The sequence below is a fragment of the Dama dama genome, chromosome 20 (assembly GCF_033118175.1).
Source record: "Dama dama isolate Ldn47 chromosome 20, ASM3311817v1, whole genome shotgun sequence".
NCBI lineage: Eukaryota > Metazoa > Chordata > Mammalia > Artiodactyla > Cervidae > Dama > Dama dama.
Genome location: NC_083700.1, coordinates 20584763 through 20602498, shown reverse-complemented (window position 1 = coordinate 20602498; position 17736 = coordinate 20584763). Strand labels below are relative to the sequence as shown.

At 43.4% G+C, this 17736-nt stretch overlaps 1 protein-coding gene across 3 annotated transcripts; it reads right to left on the bottom strand.

The window, feature by feature from the left end:
* Positions 1-6598: 6598 nt before the first annotated feature.
* Positions 6599-16738, bottom strand: RFX5 (regulatory factor X5). 3 transcript variants are annotated; one of them, XM_061120841.1, is made up of 11 exons: positions 16609-16673; positions 15904-16021; positions 15631-15759; positions 15346-15379; positions 14833-14915; positions 14271-14390; positions 13955-14074; positions 13728-13809; positions 13223-13424; positions 12900-13000; positions 6599-12747 (listed from the first exon to the last, which is right to left on the bottom strand). In XM_061120841.1, exons 3-11 carry the CDS (start codon positions 15744-15746, stop codon positions 11758-11760), a joined length of 1848 nt encoding a protein of 615 aa, XP_060976824.1. In that variant the 5' UTR covers positions 15747-15759; positions 15904-16021; positions 16609-16673; the 3' UTR covers positions 6599-11757. The 3 variants fall into 3 exon arrangements, with proteins under 3 accessions (XP_060976824.1, XP_060976823.1, XP_060976825.1); XM_061120840.1 differs by lacking the exon at positions 15904-16021 and having other exon boundaries at positions 16609-16738; XM_061120842.1 differs by lacking the exon at positions 15904-16021 and having other exon boundaries at positions 16549-16615.
* Between the last annotated feature and the right edge of the window lie 998 nt (positions 16739-17736).

Here is a 17736-nt window from a genome sequence, read left to right as displayed (position 1 = left end):
CTAAGGAAGCCGAAAGGGTAGTAAAATTTTCTGGATAAAGGGGCAGGGCTTAGAGCAGACGGCGGCGGTGTAGCGGGCGGGCGTGGGCCCCCTGCTAGAGGAGGAGTACAGGCTTGCCGCGTACTTCAGTAAACACTGGAACGTGCAAATTATACGTAAATGAGCCCGTTCGAGTTAGCAACCGAGTTACCGTAATGGCCATTAGTGACTTTCCCCTATTCCACACGACTCCTTTAGTAAATCAGGTCGGGGGACGGACGCTGGGGGCCAAGCTGGACAGCAGAAAGAGAAAGAAAGGGCAGGCGGGGAAGATAGTCACCTTCCCTATCCTATTCTTACTCATGTTTAAGGACGACGCCAAGGTTACGCCCCTTATCGCTTGGGGAATGGCGCGGTCCAACCGCGTCAATCTTTCGCCGTTAGCGGCGCGACTCGAGGCCGCGGTTCTGCCTCCGAGGTCACCACCTGCCTGGGCAGCCTTTGGCCTTCAGCCTCCGGACCTCGATCCAGCCTGGGAGGGGCTGAACTGGGCCAGGTTGGGAAAGGTGAGTGAAATGACAAAAGCTTGGAGGGCATAATCACGCCTTCTGAACAAAACCAAACTATGAAAAATCTAAACAAATAAAAATTCGGCCTGCAAATGGACTTCTGTTGTTGTCTTGTGTAATTCTATTTGTCAGTTAGCTTTCTGACTAGGAACCCTTTCCATCAGAACCTCTGTCCCGACATAACCTCTGCCCCTCATAGGACCTTACTTAATAGTCTACATTGAGGCTAGTTATTTGAGCCCAGATCCTGGACGCCACCCTCCCTGCCACTTGAAGGCTGTTTGATTTGAATTACTGATTTATCCTCTGTGAACCTCTGTTTCTATGTCTGCAAAGTAGATCCAGGTATATTAACACCCTGCAGCGTTTTGTGAGGACTAAAAGAGAGCACAGATTACGACTGTTATCTAGACAATAATATGAGGAGAGAATGGCAACCAACCCCAGTTTTCTTGCCTGGAGTATCCCATGGACAGAGGAGCCTGGCAGGCTACATACAGTCCATGGGGTCGCAAAGAGTTGGACATGACTGAAATGACTTAGCACAGCTCAGTTCAGTTGCTCAGTCGTGTCTGACTCTGCGACCCCATGGACTGCAGCATGCCAGGCTTCCCTGTCCATCACCAACTCCCGGAGCCTACAAACTCATGTCCATCACCTTGGTGATGCCAGCACAGGGACAATAAATAATATAAATGAAAGAGGGTCATTGCTTCAGTGTTTGGATGGCAGAATAAAGATTAATAGCTTGAAAATACCTATGTTAAAAAAGAAAATACCTATGTAAAACGTGCAGTATGTATAAAAGAACCAATAGGGTACCTGATTACTAAAGGAACATATGGTTAATACAGAAGGCTGCTCTGTATATGATAAATAATGCATGAAAGTTTCTCAATATTGTGAGTCAGGTCATAGAAGGGATACTGGAAATGATCCAGTGGAACAAGAAAGAGGAGGGAGCATTCTGAAGGGAATTTGCTCATGAGAAGACAAGCTGATAAGCTAGGTTAAAGCAGGAGTACAGTAATGAAAGATGAGCAGAGAAAGAGGCCAAGAGTGCCAAAGATAGTTTAAATTTGTCACCACTGGTCTGGAGTGGGGAATCACCAGTCCACCTGTCAGGCTCAGCAGCTCTTGGCCAGCTCCTAGTCAGCCATGGAGCAGGAATGGAGAGGTGATGACCCTGCTTTGCCTAGAGTTTAAAATGTCACATGTCCATCCCCTCAAAGGATAGGGATTCCAAGGTCTGAAGGACTAACTTTTTTGAAACATTGTAGAAAGAGAGGTACATTTTACTTTTTATTGGAGGAAGTTTTTCTACTTTCCAGTAACATCTCTGTTCAAACTTTAAAGTAGGAACTTTTTGAAGGTATAGCAGTTGTAAGTCCTTTATTAACTGAGACCCACCTCAACCTCACACACACACACACACACACACACACACACACACACACACACACACACTATTGTTTGTTTCAACTTTTCTGTGTTTATAGTTCTAAGGGCCTTTGTGTGTTTCTTTGCCTCTATGACTTTGTCTTTCTGCCTTCTTTTGGAGTTTTCTTTGGTTCCTTCTGTTTCTGGGTCTCCAGCTCCCTCTAATCTGAGCTCCTCAAGGCAAGAATGGATTTATTTTTGTATTCTAGCCATATCCTTAGTTTCCACCACAGGAAAAAAAATGTTTATATTTGTTTATGTAGCGACAAATTGAATGCAGAAGCAGATATGAGAATCCAGTCAAGCATTAAGGAGATTTCCAAAAATATGTAACAGTGCCAATTGTCAGATTTATTGTTTTGGTAAAATAGTCATTTTTCATAAATGAAAAAATAAAAATATTTATAAATATTTTGACTAAATTATTCCCCTGCTTCCTATTTGTTAGCCACCTGTATGTCTTTGGAGAAATGTCTGTTTAGTTCTTTGGCCCAGTTTTTTATTGGATCATTTATTTTTCTGGAATTGAGCTGCAGGAGCTGCTTGTATATTTTTGAGATTAACTGTCAGTTGCTTCGCTTGCTATTATTTTCTTCCATTCTGCAGCCTGTCTTTTCACCTTGCTTATAGTTTCCTTTGTTGTACAAAAACTTTTAAGTTTAATTAGGTCCCATTTGTTTATTTTTGCTTTTATTTCCATTATTCTGGAAGGTGGGTCATAGAGGATCCTGCTGTGATTTATGTCAGAGAGTGTTTTGCCTATGTTTTCCTATAGGAGTTTTATAGTTTCTGGTCTTATGTTTAGATCTTTAATCCATTTTGAGTTTATTTTTGTGTATGGTGTTAGAAAGTGTTCTAGTTTCATTCTTTTACAAGTGGTTGACCAGTTTTCCCAGCACCACTTGTTAAAGAGATTGTCTTTTCTCCATTGTATATCCTTGCCTCCTTTGTCAACATTAAGGTGTCCATAGGTGCGTGGATTTATCTCTGGGCTTTCTATTTTGTTCCATTGATCTATACTTCTGTCTTTGTGCCAGTACCATACTGTCTTGATGACTGTAGCTTTGTAGTATAGTCTGAAGTCAGGCAGGTTGATTCCTCCAGTTCCATTCTTCTTTCTCAAGATTGCTTTGGCTATTCAAGGTTTTTTGTATTTCCATACAAATTGTGAAATTATTTGATCTAGTTCTTTGAAAAATACCATTGGTAGCTTGATAGGGATTGCATTGAATCTATAGATTGCTTTGGGTAGTATACTCATTTTCACTATATTGATTCTTGCAATCCATGAACACGGTATATTTCTCCATCTATTTGTGTCCTCTTTGATTTCTTTCATCAGTGTTTTTTTTTTTTTTTTCCATTTATTTTTATTAGTTGGAGGCTAATTATTTTACAATATTGTAGTGGTTTTTGTCATACATTGACATGAATCAGCCATGGATTTACATGTATTCCCCATCCCGATCCCCCCTCCCACCTCCCTCTCCACCCGATTCCTATGGGTCTTCCCAGTGCACCAGGCCCGAGCACTTGTCTCATGCATCAGCCTGGGCTGGTGATCTGTTTCACCCTAGATAATATACATGTTTCGATGCTGTTCTCTTGAAACATCCCACCCTCACCTTCTCCCACAGAGTCAAAATTCTGTTCTGTACATCTGTGTCTCTTTTTCTGTTTTGCATATAGGGATATCGTTACCATCTTTCTAAATTCCATATATATGCGTTAGTATACTGTATTGGTCTTTATCTTTCTGGCTTACTTCACTCTGTATAATGGGCTCCAGTTTCATCCATCTCATTAGAACTGATTCAAATGAATTCTTTTTAATGGCTGAGTAATATTCCATGGTGTATATATACCACAGCTTCCTTATCCATCCGTCTGCTGATGGGCATCTAGGTTGCTTCCAGGTCCTGGCTATTATAAATAGTGCTGCGATGAACATTGGGATGCACTTGTCTCTTTCAGATCTGGTTTCCTCGGTGTGTATGCCCAGAAGTGGTATTGCTGGGTCATATGGCAGTTCTATTTCCAGTTTTTTAAGAAATCTCCACACTGTTCTCCATAGCGGCTGTATTAGTTTGCATTCCCACCAACAGTGTAAGAGGGTTCCCTTTTCTCCACACCCTCTCCAGCATTTATTGCTTGTAGACTTTTGGATAGCAGCCATCCTGACTGGCGTGTAATGGTACCTCATTGTGGTTTTGATTTGCATTTCTCTAATAATGAGTGATGTTGAGCATCTTTTCATCTATTTGTTAGCCATCTGTATTTCATCAATGTTTCATAGTTTTCTATATATAGGTCTTTTGTTTCTCTAGGTAGATTTATTTCTACGTATTTTATTCTTTTTTGTTACAATGGTGAATGGAATTGTTTCCTTAATTTCTGTTTTCTCAGTTAGTGTATAGGAATGCAAGGGATTTCTGTGTTAATTTTAGAGTCTGCAACTTCACTATGTTCGTTGATTAGCTCTAGTGATTTTCTGATGGAGTCTTTAGCGTTTTCTATGTAGAGGACATGTCATCTACAAACAATGAGAGTTTTATTCTTTTCGAATCTGGATTCCTTTTCTTTTTCTTCTCTGATTGCTGTGGCTAAAACTTCCAAAAACTATGCTGAATAGCAGTGGTGAGAGTGGGCACCCTTGGCTTGTTCCTGACTTTAGGGGAAATGCTTTCAATTTTTCACCACTGAGGATAATGTTTGCTGTGGGTTTATCATATATGGCTTTTATTATGTTGAGGTATGTTTCTTCTATTCCTGCTTTCTGGAGGGTTTTTATCATAAACGGATGTTGAATTTTGTCAAAGGCTTTCTCTGCATCTATTGAGATAATCATATGGTTTTTATCTTTCAATTTGTTAATGTGGTGTGTCACATTGATTTATTTGCAGATATTAAAGAATCCTTGCTTCCCTGGGATAAAGTCCACTTGGTCATGATGTATGATCTTTTTAATATGTTGTTGGATTCTGTTTGCTACAATTTTTTTGTTAAGGATTTTTGCATCTATGTTCATCAGTGATATTGGTCTGTAGTTTTCTTTTTTTGTGGTGTCTTTGTCTGGTTTGGTATTAGGGTGATGGTGGCCTCATAGAATGAGTTTGGAAGTTTACCTTCCTCTGCAATTTTCTGGAAGAGTTTGAGTAGGATAGGTGTTAGCTCTTCTTTAAATTTTTGGTAGAATTGAGCGATGAAGCTGTCTGGTCCTGGGCTTTTGTTTGTTGGAAGATTTCTGATCACAGTTTCAATTCCCGTGCTTGTGATAGGTCTGTAAAATTTTTTTATTTCTTCCTGGTTTAGTTTTGGAAAGTTATACTTTTCTAAGAATTTGTCCATTTCTTCCAAGTTGTCCATTTTATTGGCATATAGTTGCTAATAGTAGTCTCTTATGAGCCTTTGTATTTCTGTGTTGTCTGTTGTGATTTCTCCATTTTCATTTCTAATTTTGTTGATTTGATTCTTCTCCCTTTTTTTTCGATGAGTCTGGCTAATGGTTTGTCTATTTTATTTATCTTCTCAAAGACTCAGCTTTTAGCTTTGTTGATTTCATTTATTTATTTAAATGTCATCAAATTGAGGAAAGAAGTTGGCTTATTCATCAAAAGTTGGTAAAACTAGAGGACCCAAGTCATAATACAGCTCCAATTATATATTAAACACCCCTATGGTTAAATAAACTACAAAGAGTAATTTTTTTTCCTGAGCTATAGATAATGTGTTTTTCCCCCCCAGAGGAAAAAAAAAAGAAGCTACTAGCAATTATTGCTTGGCCTCCTACTCTGTATAAATACTAATGCTACCTCATTTATTCCTCAGTACATCTGTGTGAAACAGATGTTATTTTATGGAAACTGAGCTTCAGAACGGCTAAGTCATTGGTTTTTGAAATTGTTTTACTTCAATCCACAATAAGAAATCAATTTTTTAATCATGACCATTGAAGAGCACATAGACATGGTCTTCACTGAAATAAGTTTCAGGAAGTGATATGCAATTACCCTACTATATGCAATGCACATTGATACTTTCTACTCTATTTCACTTTTTAAAAGTTATTTTATCTTTCGGTTGTGGCACAAGGCATATGGAATCTTCGTTCCATGACCAGGGATTGAACCCACCCACCCTGCATTGGCAGCATGGAGTTTCAACTACTGAACCACTAGGGAAGTCCCTATTTCACTTTTTAAAAACATTTAGCTTTGCATACTGCTAAATTGGTTTCACAACCCAATACAGAGTTGCCATCTGTTTTTGAACCTGGTTTAAAAAAACTGGACTAAATAATGTTCAAAATCCTATAGAAAGTGGTAAAGCTTAGAACTGAACTCATGCTCTTTCTGGTAAAATGCCTCTTCACGAACATGTCTTAAGAAATATTGCATATATATATATATGTATATATATATAATTAGCTTTACCTCATAAGATGGAACCAGCACAATGATCCTAGACAAAGCAGGAATAGGCCTACTGATGAACTATGAGACAAAACACACAAATATATAATGATATTAATCCCCCCGTTTAGCATGTGAGTCAATGTGGTATTTGCTTTGATTTTTTTTTTAAAGAAAATTGACTGTTGCCTACAAAAATAAATAATACATTCATTTATTTGAGGCCACAGACTAGACATATAGAGTTTGCCTTGGTTTAATAGCAAAAGATTATTTCAAGTTTTAGTAACAAATTTTTATTTCTGACTTACTTTATGCTAGGGCTAAAATGAAAAAAGACAACAATGGGACTGGGGAACAGGGTATTGGGGAGAGAATAAGGAATGGCAGCGAGCAAGCAGTAGACAGTCCCCAAAACCTTCATTTAGCCCTTCATCTAACCAACTGAAGACTGCCTAACCAAGAGAAGAATAACTTGTTTCATGTTAAGATTTTTAAAATATTAGGATAAGAATATAAAATAGGCTACTTAAAACCCCCAGAACATTCATGTAAATCTTAAAATCACCCAGGGGTCTAGTCTCCTAAAGTGAATGGATATATCCCCAAACCCAATCATGGTGAGGGCACTATTCCCTTGGAAGCTTCTATCCTATCACCAGTGGTTTACTTTTCCGTATGCCTATCACCTCCAACTTGTTAGCAACCTGGTCCAGTCCCTCATCTCCTCCCACATGGATAATGGCAACAGCTGTCTGGAGGGTTCTTTTTGACTTCAGTTCCTCCATCCTCTAATGCAAACTTCATACCTTTCATTCATTCAATCAATGGATTACTTTCAATTTCATCACTGGATAACTTTTACCCATTCATTCAACTGTTGTGTGTTCTTCTTCCAGTTGATTTCTCTCTCTTGTTCATACGTAACCTTTCTGCCGAACAGGTCTTTTTACTGGGTTAGACTGCCATGTCTTTACTCACATCCCATATCCCCAAACTCCTGCTTTTCCTGGAAAGACTTCTTCTTTTTTTTTTTTTTTTTTATCTACTTAAGCTCTACTTAAAGGTTTAACTCAAAGCTACCTTTTCCATGAAGCCTTCCCAAATTAATCTCTTTGAACTTACAGCACTTAGGCAGCAGAATGGGTATCATGATTCAATTCTTTGTATCATGTCTTCTGTTTTTCTGTCCTTGCTTTATGAGTTGGCCTTGTCCTACTCACTTCTACTAGGAAGTCATTTCTGATCCCTGTCTATTTCTCTGGGCTCCCACCACTCTCTGTGCTTACTGCTAACATAAAAACTGTGCTGAGATCATTATTGACTTAAGGATAGTGCTAAGTCAGCTAGCTTCCAACAAGTGCTGAGCTCTTAACAAGAAGGAAAATGCCAAAACTACAGTAATGGACTTCTACTTCTGGCAGCACGGAGGAGAGAAAGGGCTCTCTCACTAGAATACCACTGGATCCTGGATAAATTACAGTAAACATGTTTGTCATGCTCATCAGAAAGTAGAAGAGATCACTAAAGGAAGGGGAAAAAATAACAATGAGCTGAACCCTTATGCAGAATGAGTAACATGCAGCAGGAGAAGCAGGTTTACTCTCGGCACTAATGCCAGTATCAGTATCATGAACAGAGGCTAAACCCTGGACCCAGCCAAAGCAGGGGAGAAAACCTGGGACTCCTGAGTTAAATCAGGACTCCTGAAGGGTTAACACAGTCCCAGGTAAGGAGCACCCTTTGTCACCTGGCAGAAACAAGTGCAAATTCTCTCTGGAGGAAAGTACCCCCAATTTAGGTCCACTGGATTTCCTTAGGTTAACAAAATAGGAGCTCAAAATCCAAAAGTACAAAATATACCAGGGAACAAGCTGCTATGGGAAAATCAGCTGAAAACGACAAAACAGATATCCAAGGTAAGTTACAGAATATAAAATTGTTGTTCAGTTACTAAGTTGAGTTTGACTCTTTGTGAACCCATGGACTGTAGCCTGCCAGACTCCTCTGTCCATGGGATTTTCCAGGCAAGAATACTGGAGTGGGTTGCCATTTTCTTCACCAGGAGATCTTCCTAACCCAGGGATCTAACATGCATCTCCTGCACTGGCAGGCAGATTCTTTACTACTGAGCCACCTGGGAAGCCCCAGAATATAGAAATAACAATCCTGACAAACTTCAAAGGACTGCTATCACAGAGACCACATTTCCTGAGCACAAATGATCAAACTGAAAATCAGTATCAAAAAGATAAAATTTTAAATATCTAGATTTTGGAAATTTAGAAAACTTTTCTAAATCATGAATCAAAAAAGTCATAAAGGTAATTTAAATATTCTTAGAATTAAGTAATAAATACTTTTAAACAGAAAAGTGTGGAGAATATAGGGAAGTGGGTCCTTGAAAACTTGTAATAGAAAAAAAGACAGCTTGAAAATTAGATAAAAATTAAGATGTAAACGAACATAAAATTAAAGAAAGAAGGAAATACCACAGATAACATCCATAATTAATGAAGTAGAAAACAAATATTTGTGGCTTCCCTTATAGCTCAGTTGGTAAAGAATCTGACTGCAATGCAGGAGACCCCTGGGTCTCCTGGGTTCAATCCCTGGGTCGGGAAGATCCCCTGGATAAGGGATAGGCTACCCACTCCAGTATTCTTGGGCTTTCCTGGTGGCTCAGCTGGTAAAGAATCCACCTGCAATGCGGGGGACCTGGGTTTGATCCCTGGGTTTGGAAGATCCCCTGGAGAAGGGAAAGGCTACCTACTCCAGTATTTGGGCCTGGAGAATTCCATGGATTGTATAGTTCATGGGGTCGCAAAGAGTCAATGTAAAAGAACATAAAATTAAATCTGAAGAAAGCACAAGGAAATACCAGATAACATCCATAATTAATGAAGTAGAAAACAAACATTTAAGGGAGAGGATCAACAAAGTCCAGAGAGGCAGCTAAATCAAACAAGTAAAACAAATTTCTGGTGTAGTTGGTCAAAGGGGAAAAAAAGAAGGCACAAGTAAACAGCAGAAATGAAAAGGAGGACACGACCACCCAGGGAGCAAAGGCGAAAAAGAACATGGAAGGAATTTCATTTTTAAAAAATGACGTAAAATGCACAAAACTCTAGAAAAACATTTACCTAAATTGACTCAAGAAGAAATAGAAAGCCCAAATAGCCTATAATTATTGAAGAAATTGAATTAATAGTTAAGATGTTTCCCACAAAGAAATGCCAGGCTCAGATGGCTTACCAAGTAAGTTTTATCAAATGATCAAAGGATGGTTCATTTCAATCTAATATACACGTTTTTAGAGAATGAGACAAGAGGGAACAGTTTCCAACTCAAAGGGTGTACAGACCAAAGGAACCATCTCAGAAGCCTTAGAAAGCTTACTAAAAACAAAGGCACTAACCTGTACAAGAATGTTAGTAGCAACATTATTTATAACCGCAAAAAACTGGGAACAACCCAAATGTCCATTGACAGATGGATGGATAAATTGTGGTTTATGCACTTGAAATATTATATAGATAAATATGAGCGAATAATAGCTATCTACAACATGGATGAATCTTAGAAATAATATGGGGAAAAAAAGCAAACCACAGGGGAATGTTAAGAGAATAAAATTTTGTAAAGCTAAAAATCAAAACCATTTTTAAAGGGTATATACATAAATGGAAAGGCTATATATATATGTATATATTGCAGGTAGTTAATAAACACAAAATTAAAGATAGTGGTGACCTCTAGGGAGAGCCATGAGGATAGGCTAGGGGAAGAACACAAGAAATTCAGTAGTATTTCTAATGTTTTAATGTACAAATTGGGTGATGGGGCATTTAATTATTATGCTTCATAACTTATTCACGTTAAATATATTCTTTATAGTTATCAAACATTACATATTTTAGAAATGCTGCAATGGTGGAAATAAATGAACAAATGAATGAAGGCTCCCTGAAAGAAAATGGAGAATCCCTGATGGAAGTTACCCTATGCTGAAGACAAAGTAGGTCCTTAATTAATGTTGGTTGGTTTACTGCTTTTCCCAAATATATACCTGAATTCCCTTCCTACTGGTGCTCCCTGATAGGCAAGGTACCTCCTTCCATACACACAGCCTAAACCCACAATCCCAGTCCGGCTAAGTCCTGACATTTGCATGATAAGAGACTGACACCTGGTGGATACAGAGTGAATTTAATAAAATGACTAGGGAGTAAATCTCACTTTACTTGGTGAAAGAGGCAGTAGAGTGGAGCACTGGGAAACAGGAATGAGGAGAAAACTAAAATTCAGAAAGAGGAGAATGAAGGATAGCCATCTCTGAGATGGAGGTGGAAAAAAAAAGGGGGATTGTTATCCAAATAAGACTAAAGAGATAAGTCTCCAAATGAGAAAGATTTCCCTCTCATTCCTTGAGACCAGAATGAGAGGAAAGAGGTTACAGCTGCAGTAAGGAAAATTCAAAACTATTCGGAAAAAAAGGAAGGAAGCTAACTGGCCTCAGCCTAAAAGCTAAAACCAAACCTACTTCATAGCAGTGGCCAGGTGTCAGGCGACTCCCCGGGAACTCCCCATTCCCAGCCCCCACTGAGGAATCTATGTGATTCTAAGGAGGCTGATCCTGCCTTTTTTTTTTTTTTTCCGAAAGGTACACGCCATGATGTAGCATAAACAGGCAAATTAGCATTTATTATACCAATCTCCTGCCCACAGTGACTGGCTAGGAGTGGGTGTGTGACCCAGGCTGACCTCGCCGAAGTGAATCTTAGGGCTATTGCTAGGATTCCTGGCACAAAGATGCCCTCTCTTTCTGGTTGGACATGAGAGAGGAAACATGGAATCCTAGGAGTGCTAGCAGCCACGAGGCAGACCAGGCTTAAGATGATCCTACAGAAGGTAGAATGGTGGGGGGGAAATCAATCAGGTATTTAGAGACTTATGGAGTCACTGGATCAGCTTCATCTGGAGCTGGGCCTACCTCTGGACTTGCCAGTCACATGAGCCAATAACTCTTTGTTTTTAAGCCAGTCTGAGTTAGGTTTTCTGTGATTTAAAACTAAAAGACTCCAAGCCGAGGCATTCATCGTATTTCATCCCTATATTCCCACAAGATACTGCAGGGATCCAGGAGAGGGGTCACTACAGATAGTGACTCTAAAGCCAAGGGGACTGAGCTGGAAAAGTGAGAGGCAAAAATCAGGCACTATGTAAGACAGGGTGCCTCAGCTGTCTATACAGAAGAGAATGAAGAGCCAAGTGAGAAGCAAGTGCAAAGAAGGACCTCTTCTAGGCAGCCAGGTAGAGTTAACAAAGGGCTATAAACCCTCCTTCCCACATACCTATCATGGGGGTGCTGCTTTAGGGTCTTTTCGCTCATGGGGCATGGAGCTCGGAAGCACGTGCCCTTTTAAGTCTTTATTTCCCTGTGCGGAGGTGTCTACTTCTCCCCTGACCAAATGAAGAGCCTCCTTTTGGCTTCTACTGCCCCTGATGACGCTCACTTTGGGGGTGACAGGAGGAATTTTATCTTCTGCTTCTTTGGCATGACGGGAACTGGGGCCCCTTCCTCCTTTGGAAACAGCGCCATCCTCCTGACCTTGGGCAAGCACCCCCTTCTCAGCCTCTCCCACTGGCCCTGGCCCCCCTGACCCTCCAGCTGAGTTGCTCTCCCCTCCAGAGGCCCATGTCTCCCGTAGTGACCTTGAGGACTGGGCTGAGTCCACAGCAGCTGCTGACTTGTCGGGGGTAGAATTGCTTTCCCTACTTCCACCTGATTTTTTTCGAGGGCGCCCCCGTTTTCTTTTGGCATCACTTCCTGTATCGTCTAGATCCTGTTTTGTGGCTTTAGCTGGTGGGTCCTGCCCACTGGCTTCACTCACAGGCACTTCAGCTGTCCTCTTGACACCCTTGTCATGGGGTCCCAGGTCACCACCTATGCCCACTTCCCTGTTCTCTGCACCCCTTGGCTGAGCGAGCCCCCCAGGGGGAGCTTGCCCAGGCCCAGGTCCAGGTCCAGGCAAAGCAGGAACCGTTGGTAAGATCATGTTAATGATGGGAACAGCTGCTTGGGGTCCCCCAGCCCTACTGGGCAGAGGCAGTGCAGCCATTTTCAGAGTGCCTGAAGAAAGCTTGGGGGCCAAGATGGGTGGAGAGACTCGGATTGGCGGAATAAGTGAGCGAGGGGCCCGGGGGAGGAGCAGAGGCAGCCGGGCCACTAGGGCATTAACCTGCGGGTTATTGGCTACTGGCGCTGGGCTCTCCACTACACTCTTCTTTCGCTCTCCACGTGCAGAGGGGCCAGCCCCAGCCCGGGGGTCTAGCTCTTTAGGAGGCTAAGAAGTAAAGAGAAGAACACAGTAAGTGGGAAGACTGGACAATGGAGGGAATATAGGAACAGGACGTGAAAAGTACTGAACCCACTGGGCGAAGGGTATACTACACCCCCAGCCCAGGGGAGTAAGGTCAAGGGCATCAGCTTCCTCACCTGGGCCTGTCTCTCTGGTCTCTTATGAGAACCGCCCTCCAGGTTCTCTACCCCATTCTTGGATTTAGATGACCGTTCCCGAGGGGCATGTTCGTCCTCTTCTGCGGAGGTGCCAGAAAATGAAAAGAGCTCGTGAGGAAGAAACAATGGAGGAGGGAGGTGATTCTTATTGACTGACTGGTAGAGAGGCAGGGGAAAGAGGTGGGCCAAGGCAAGTCTGGGAAGGGTCTCTAGGAACAGAAGGTGTCTCCTTGTATGTGGGAGAGCCTTTAAGGTTGAAAGTGGTTGAAGGTTTCTCAGAACATAATACAGGGTCCACCCACCAGCGAGTCCCATAGCTTTGAGCACATGGGCGTGTGCAGATCGGGCAGAGATGAGATGCTGCTGTAGCAGGAAGCGGGCAACCTCAACGATGGAACTGAAGGACCGTTTCAGGATTCGCTCAGCCCAGTCACAGGTCAAGGCACAGGCTGCTTCCACCAGCTCATCCCGAGGTGCTGGGGTTACTTCTGGGCCCATTTCTGGCTAAACAGGGGAAGGACATGCCCAATTACACTGTGAACAAAGGCCCCTCCACCCCTCTCAGGCACCAATGTTGACGGTAAGTAAGACCAGACTAGGGATGGCAGTAGCTTCTATCATTCCATCCCAGAAACCCCCAAATTCTCTTCCTCCTCTGCCTCAGCCATAGTGTAGGCAGAAGGGCATATCCTATAGGCTGAGAAACTGTGCCGAACGACCTAGGCTGTGTTAGGCCTCAAAACATTTCCCAAAGTCCTCTGCCATCTACCTTGGGGAGAAGAGTGCAGTTGGAGGGTTGTTACTTACACTCTCAGAGCCCTTTAGGTCAAGTCCAGGCAAGGGTGGCATAGATACCAAGGTCTTCCTTCGTATGCCACTGTAGCAATATCTGATATAAGTTAAGGGGTAACCAACACACTGGAGGTCCCCAAGTAGGAAGGTTGGGCTGTTTGCACTTCCAGCTCTTCACATCCTCATTCATCCTAAGTTTCTTTCCCCAGGTCCTCCAGCCCACCCTCACCAGTCAAGGATACTTGGACTGGCCCCGGCCACCAAGCCTTCGGGCCTTGATATCAGGGAAGATCTCTCTGATGATTTTGCCAAAGTTGGCTGTGCTGAGCGGGCGGCAACACGCGAGGCTCTCGCAGTACTTCCTGAGTGAGGCAGGGACAGAGTGGGAAGAATACTCAGAGAAGGAGGTTTGTGGGTGGGTTCAGAGGGTCCCTGGGAATTAAGGTTGGGAAACCCTTGAAGTCAGGCTCCATCAAGGCAGGGGCCTCTCCAGGGAGGAGGGGGTAGTTATAGGCCCACCTTCCCACCCCACCACCCACCCCACTCCCATCCACCCACCGATAAGCATCATAAACACTTTGTTTTGGCAGGCAGGTGTCAGTATGCTCTTCTAGGTGGTTGCGGATCCACCTGTAAGCATACATGTACTCCTCATTGCTGAGTGTACTTGGCTCTGAGCTGCAAGAGAAATAAAAGAGACAAGTATTACCAACATCCCAACAGTTGCCCTGGTTCCATCCAGATTATCACCTCAGTAGGGCTGGACTGAATCAGCGCATCCAGAATTCACCTTTCCCTGGTAAACCAAGGCAGGACAACAACTTTTCTTCCCGACTAAGGAGAGCTGTTATGAGTATTCTTATTCACCAAGCCCTTTTTAAGGGAGCCTTTCTTTTTTTTTTTTTTAAAGTTTTTATTGAATTTGTTACAATACTGCTCCTGTTGTTTACTTTTTGTTCGGGAGTCATGTGGGATCTTAGCTCCCCAACCAGGGATTGAAACCGCACCCCCTGCATTGGAAAGTGAGGTCGTAACCACTAGACCACCAGGGACCACCCCTAGGGAGCCTTTCTTTAAAAATAAGCACCTCTGATATCTAAAATTCCAGCACCAAACCTACCTTTTGTCTCCAGTACTGGGCCCCGAGGGGAGCTGAAGATAGAGATACAGCTTGTCATTGTCTGAGAATTTCTGTACATCTTGCTGAAGTAGGGAGGACCAGAGAGGCAGGAAAAATTATAAGGCCAAGAAATACCCAAGGTAGGACCCTCTGATCCTCACTAAACTGTCTAGCTGAGTGAGTGAGTGTCAGGCTGACAAAGGACCTTAGAAATGATTTGAGGCTAGGTGCTCAATGTGCCCTGAGGAGCCCTTAAGGATTACCAAGGTGAGAAGGGGAGTGGAGGGGACCAGCTCTGATTTTATTTCTGCTGGGCTTCTACACAAGAGGTCACAGAGATGAAGATGCTCAAGGTCCAAGCGATAACGAGTTGTAAAGCCAATTATCTTCTGACAGGGCAGACAGCACTGACTCCCTTGCATAAACCTTTCTAACCCATATCCTCACCATCTTCATTCCCACCCCACGCCCCACCAATGCCATCTCTCTTGCCTTCTTCCCCAGAATACTCACCAGGATCCCCTCTACTTTGTTCTGCACGGCCTTGCTGTAGAGAAGAGGAAAAAGCTGGAGGTCATACAAAAGATTTCTCCCCATCCCTGTGGCTGACTGCCAGGGAGAGGAAGAGGTCTGAAAAGCCTAGCAGGTGCTCAAGAACTGCTACCATGATGAAAATCTCCCCTGGTCGGATGCACTCGCTTGGGGAGGTGCAGGTCATCTAATACAGAGGAAGAGAAGTGCTATAGGGATCTATTCCCAGGCCTGAAACAAGGTTTAGAGATGGTGATGAGTACTTACGAAATGGTACCTCGAAGCCTCTGAAGAAGGGTGGTGGGTTCCCCTGCCTCAGCACTACCTGAGGTAGTCCTTCCCCCAGTCTTTGGGCTCTTAGCATCAGGTTCATCTTCTGCCATCCTGGCATGAGGGCTAGAGTCAAGAGAAGACAGGACAAGAAGATTTAACAAGATTTCCCTTCCCTGCTGAAGGTCCCAGGGCACTCCTCACCTCTCTACCCAGAAAGACAGAAAGAAAGCCTCCGAATTTCCCCAGTGGTCTTTTTCTATAACTTGCCTTCTCCAAAAATTAGAAATTATTCCATTACTTCTCCAGGCCCATATATACCCAAAGAGATCTTTGCCATCTCCATTCTATCTGCCCCACCTTTCTGCGGTCTCCTAAATGTGGAAAACTGTAAAGGAAGAGATACGGGGGATTGGGAATCCACGTTAGAGAGAAATTTTCATTTTTGCCTCTGACCCCACGCTGCCCTCCTTTCCCTCATCAACCACCACAAGGCAAAGTTGTTTAATTCTCTAATATACCGCTCACCACTGAATTTGCCTGGGAGGTCAGAAAGGATACGAACATTTTCTGCTCTTCCAGGCTTGGAAAAATCTGGGCCCAACTTCTCATTACTTAATCTCGCCACGGCTTCCCCCGCAGCTCCCCCTCCCCACGTCGCCGGCCCCTACGTCATCGCCCTCAACCTCCCCTCCCGACGCGCGCCCCCACTCCCTCCCTTCCCCCTCCTTTCCATCCCGCGTTGCTGCGAAGTAGGGGGTTCAGGGTAGCGGAACTCCTGTGCTGGGCGTAGGAAACCCGGTTGCGGGAAAGGGGTCCTAGATTCGGGGCACGTGCACATGGGTGAAGAAGCAGTTGAAAATACAGCCAAAATCTTGTCTGCTCTCCTCCCAACTCATATTGCCCCCTCCCTACCTTTGAACAGTCACCTTCCAAAACAAGCAACAATAAAGGTAAGGGAGAAAGAGAAACTACCTCGTAGCCACCTTCACTCCAGCCCAGCCCCACGATCCTGGCCCAGCGGGCTCGTGCGTTGCTTTATTTCCTTTTTTCTGAATGGCTGGAACGGCCCCGATCTGCCTAGATACTCGGACGGCCTGCTCTATGATTGGTCGTTGCTGCCACCCGGAGACAGAAGGCGCCGGGCTCGCACCGGCGGCCGCTAAAATCTGCCTGGTAACAGAATCTGATTGGTCAATAGGGGAGGGAAAATCCAAAGTTGGTCTTATTTGAGTCAAGAGGGGGAAGTCCGGGTTAGGTTTCGGTTAAAACTGGGGTCGGTTGGGACTGCCGGTCCCAAGAGGTTCTTCTCTTAAAGGGACCGCAGGACCAAAGGCCGGACGCTCTCCTCCTTTTGAAGCTTTCTTTGCTTTCTCCTTCCGTGTTTCAGTTTTGCCTTCGGGCGTCAGAGCTACTGGAAGAAAAGATTCAATGGACGATAAAATAGCTAGAAAATGATAGGTAGTAGTGATGGAAGTTGCTGGAAACTCCCATTACTAGCTTTTGATGAAAAAACAAGTTGAACTATTCCCCCCTAGTCTCCACCACGTGTTTGCAGACACTCAGAAGAAACCTGCAAGCACAAGCTCACATTCCTCAATTGATGGAGGCCTCTTAACCTCAGCAGCTGTATCACATAAAGCTAAAGTGCCTTTAGTCTTCCTAGGATTCCCGAAAGTACCTCGTTTCCTTCCAAAGAGTCGCCGCTTCTTTTGCATCCCCTTAGTTATGCAGTCAGTGAACAATGGAATTTTGACTGACTCCCTCAAGGGGTGCTGAGTTCCCACCTGGACATTTTCGCCTCAGAGAACATTGTGCTGAAGGGTCAAGCGTCCCTCTCCATTTTGGTTAAGGCTTTTTAAGGTCATGAGTCTGATGAAAACAATAAACCTTCTGCATCGAAAATACAGGTACAGGCCAAGTGGTGCATCTAGTTTAAGAGGTCACGGACTTAAGGTTAACCATCCTTTGAATGGATGCACAGTTTTTTGTTTTGCACAGCAGATATGTTACACCCAAAACTATGTTTGTAGTCCTGACCTGCAGTTCTCCAGTCTCATCATCATTGTGCTTTTGCAAAGAGGAGAGCAGTGTTGCCTCCTC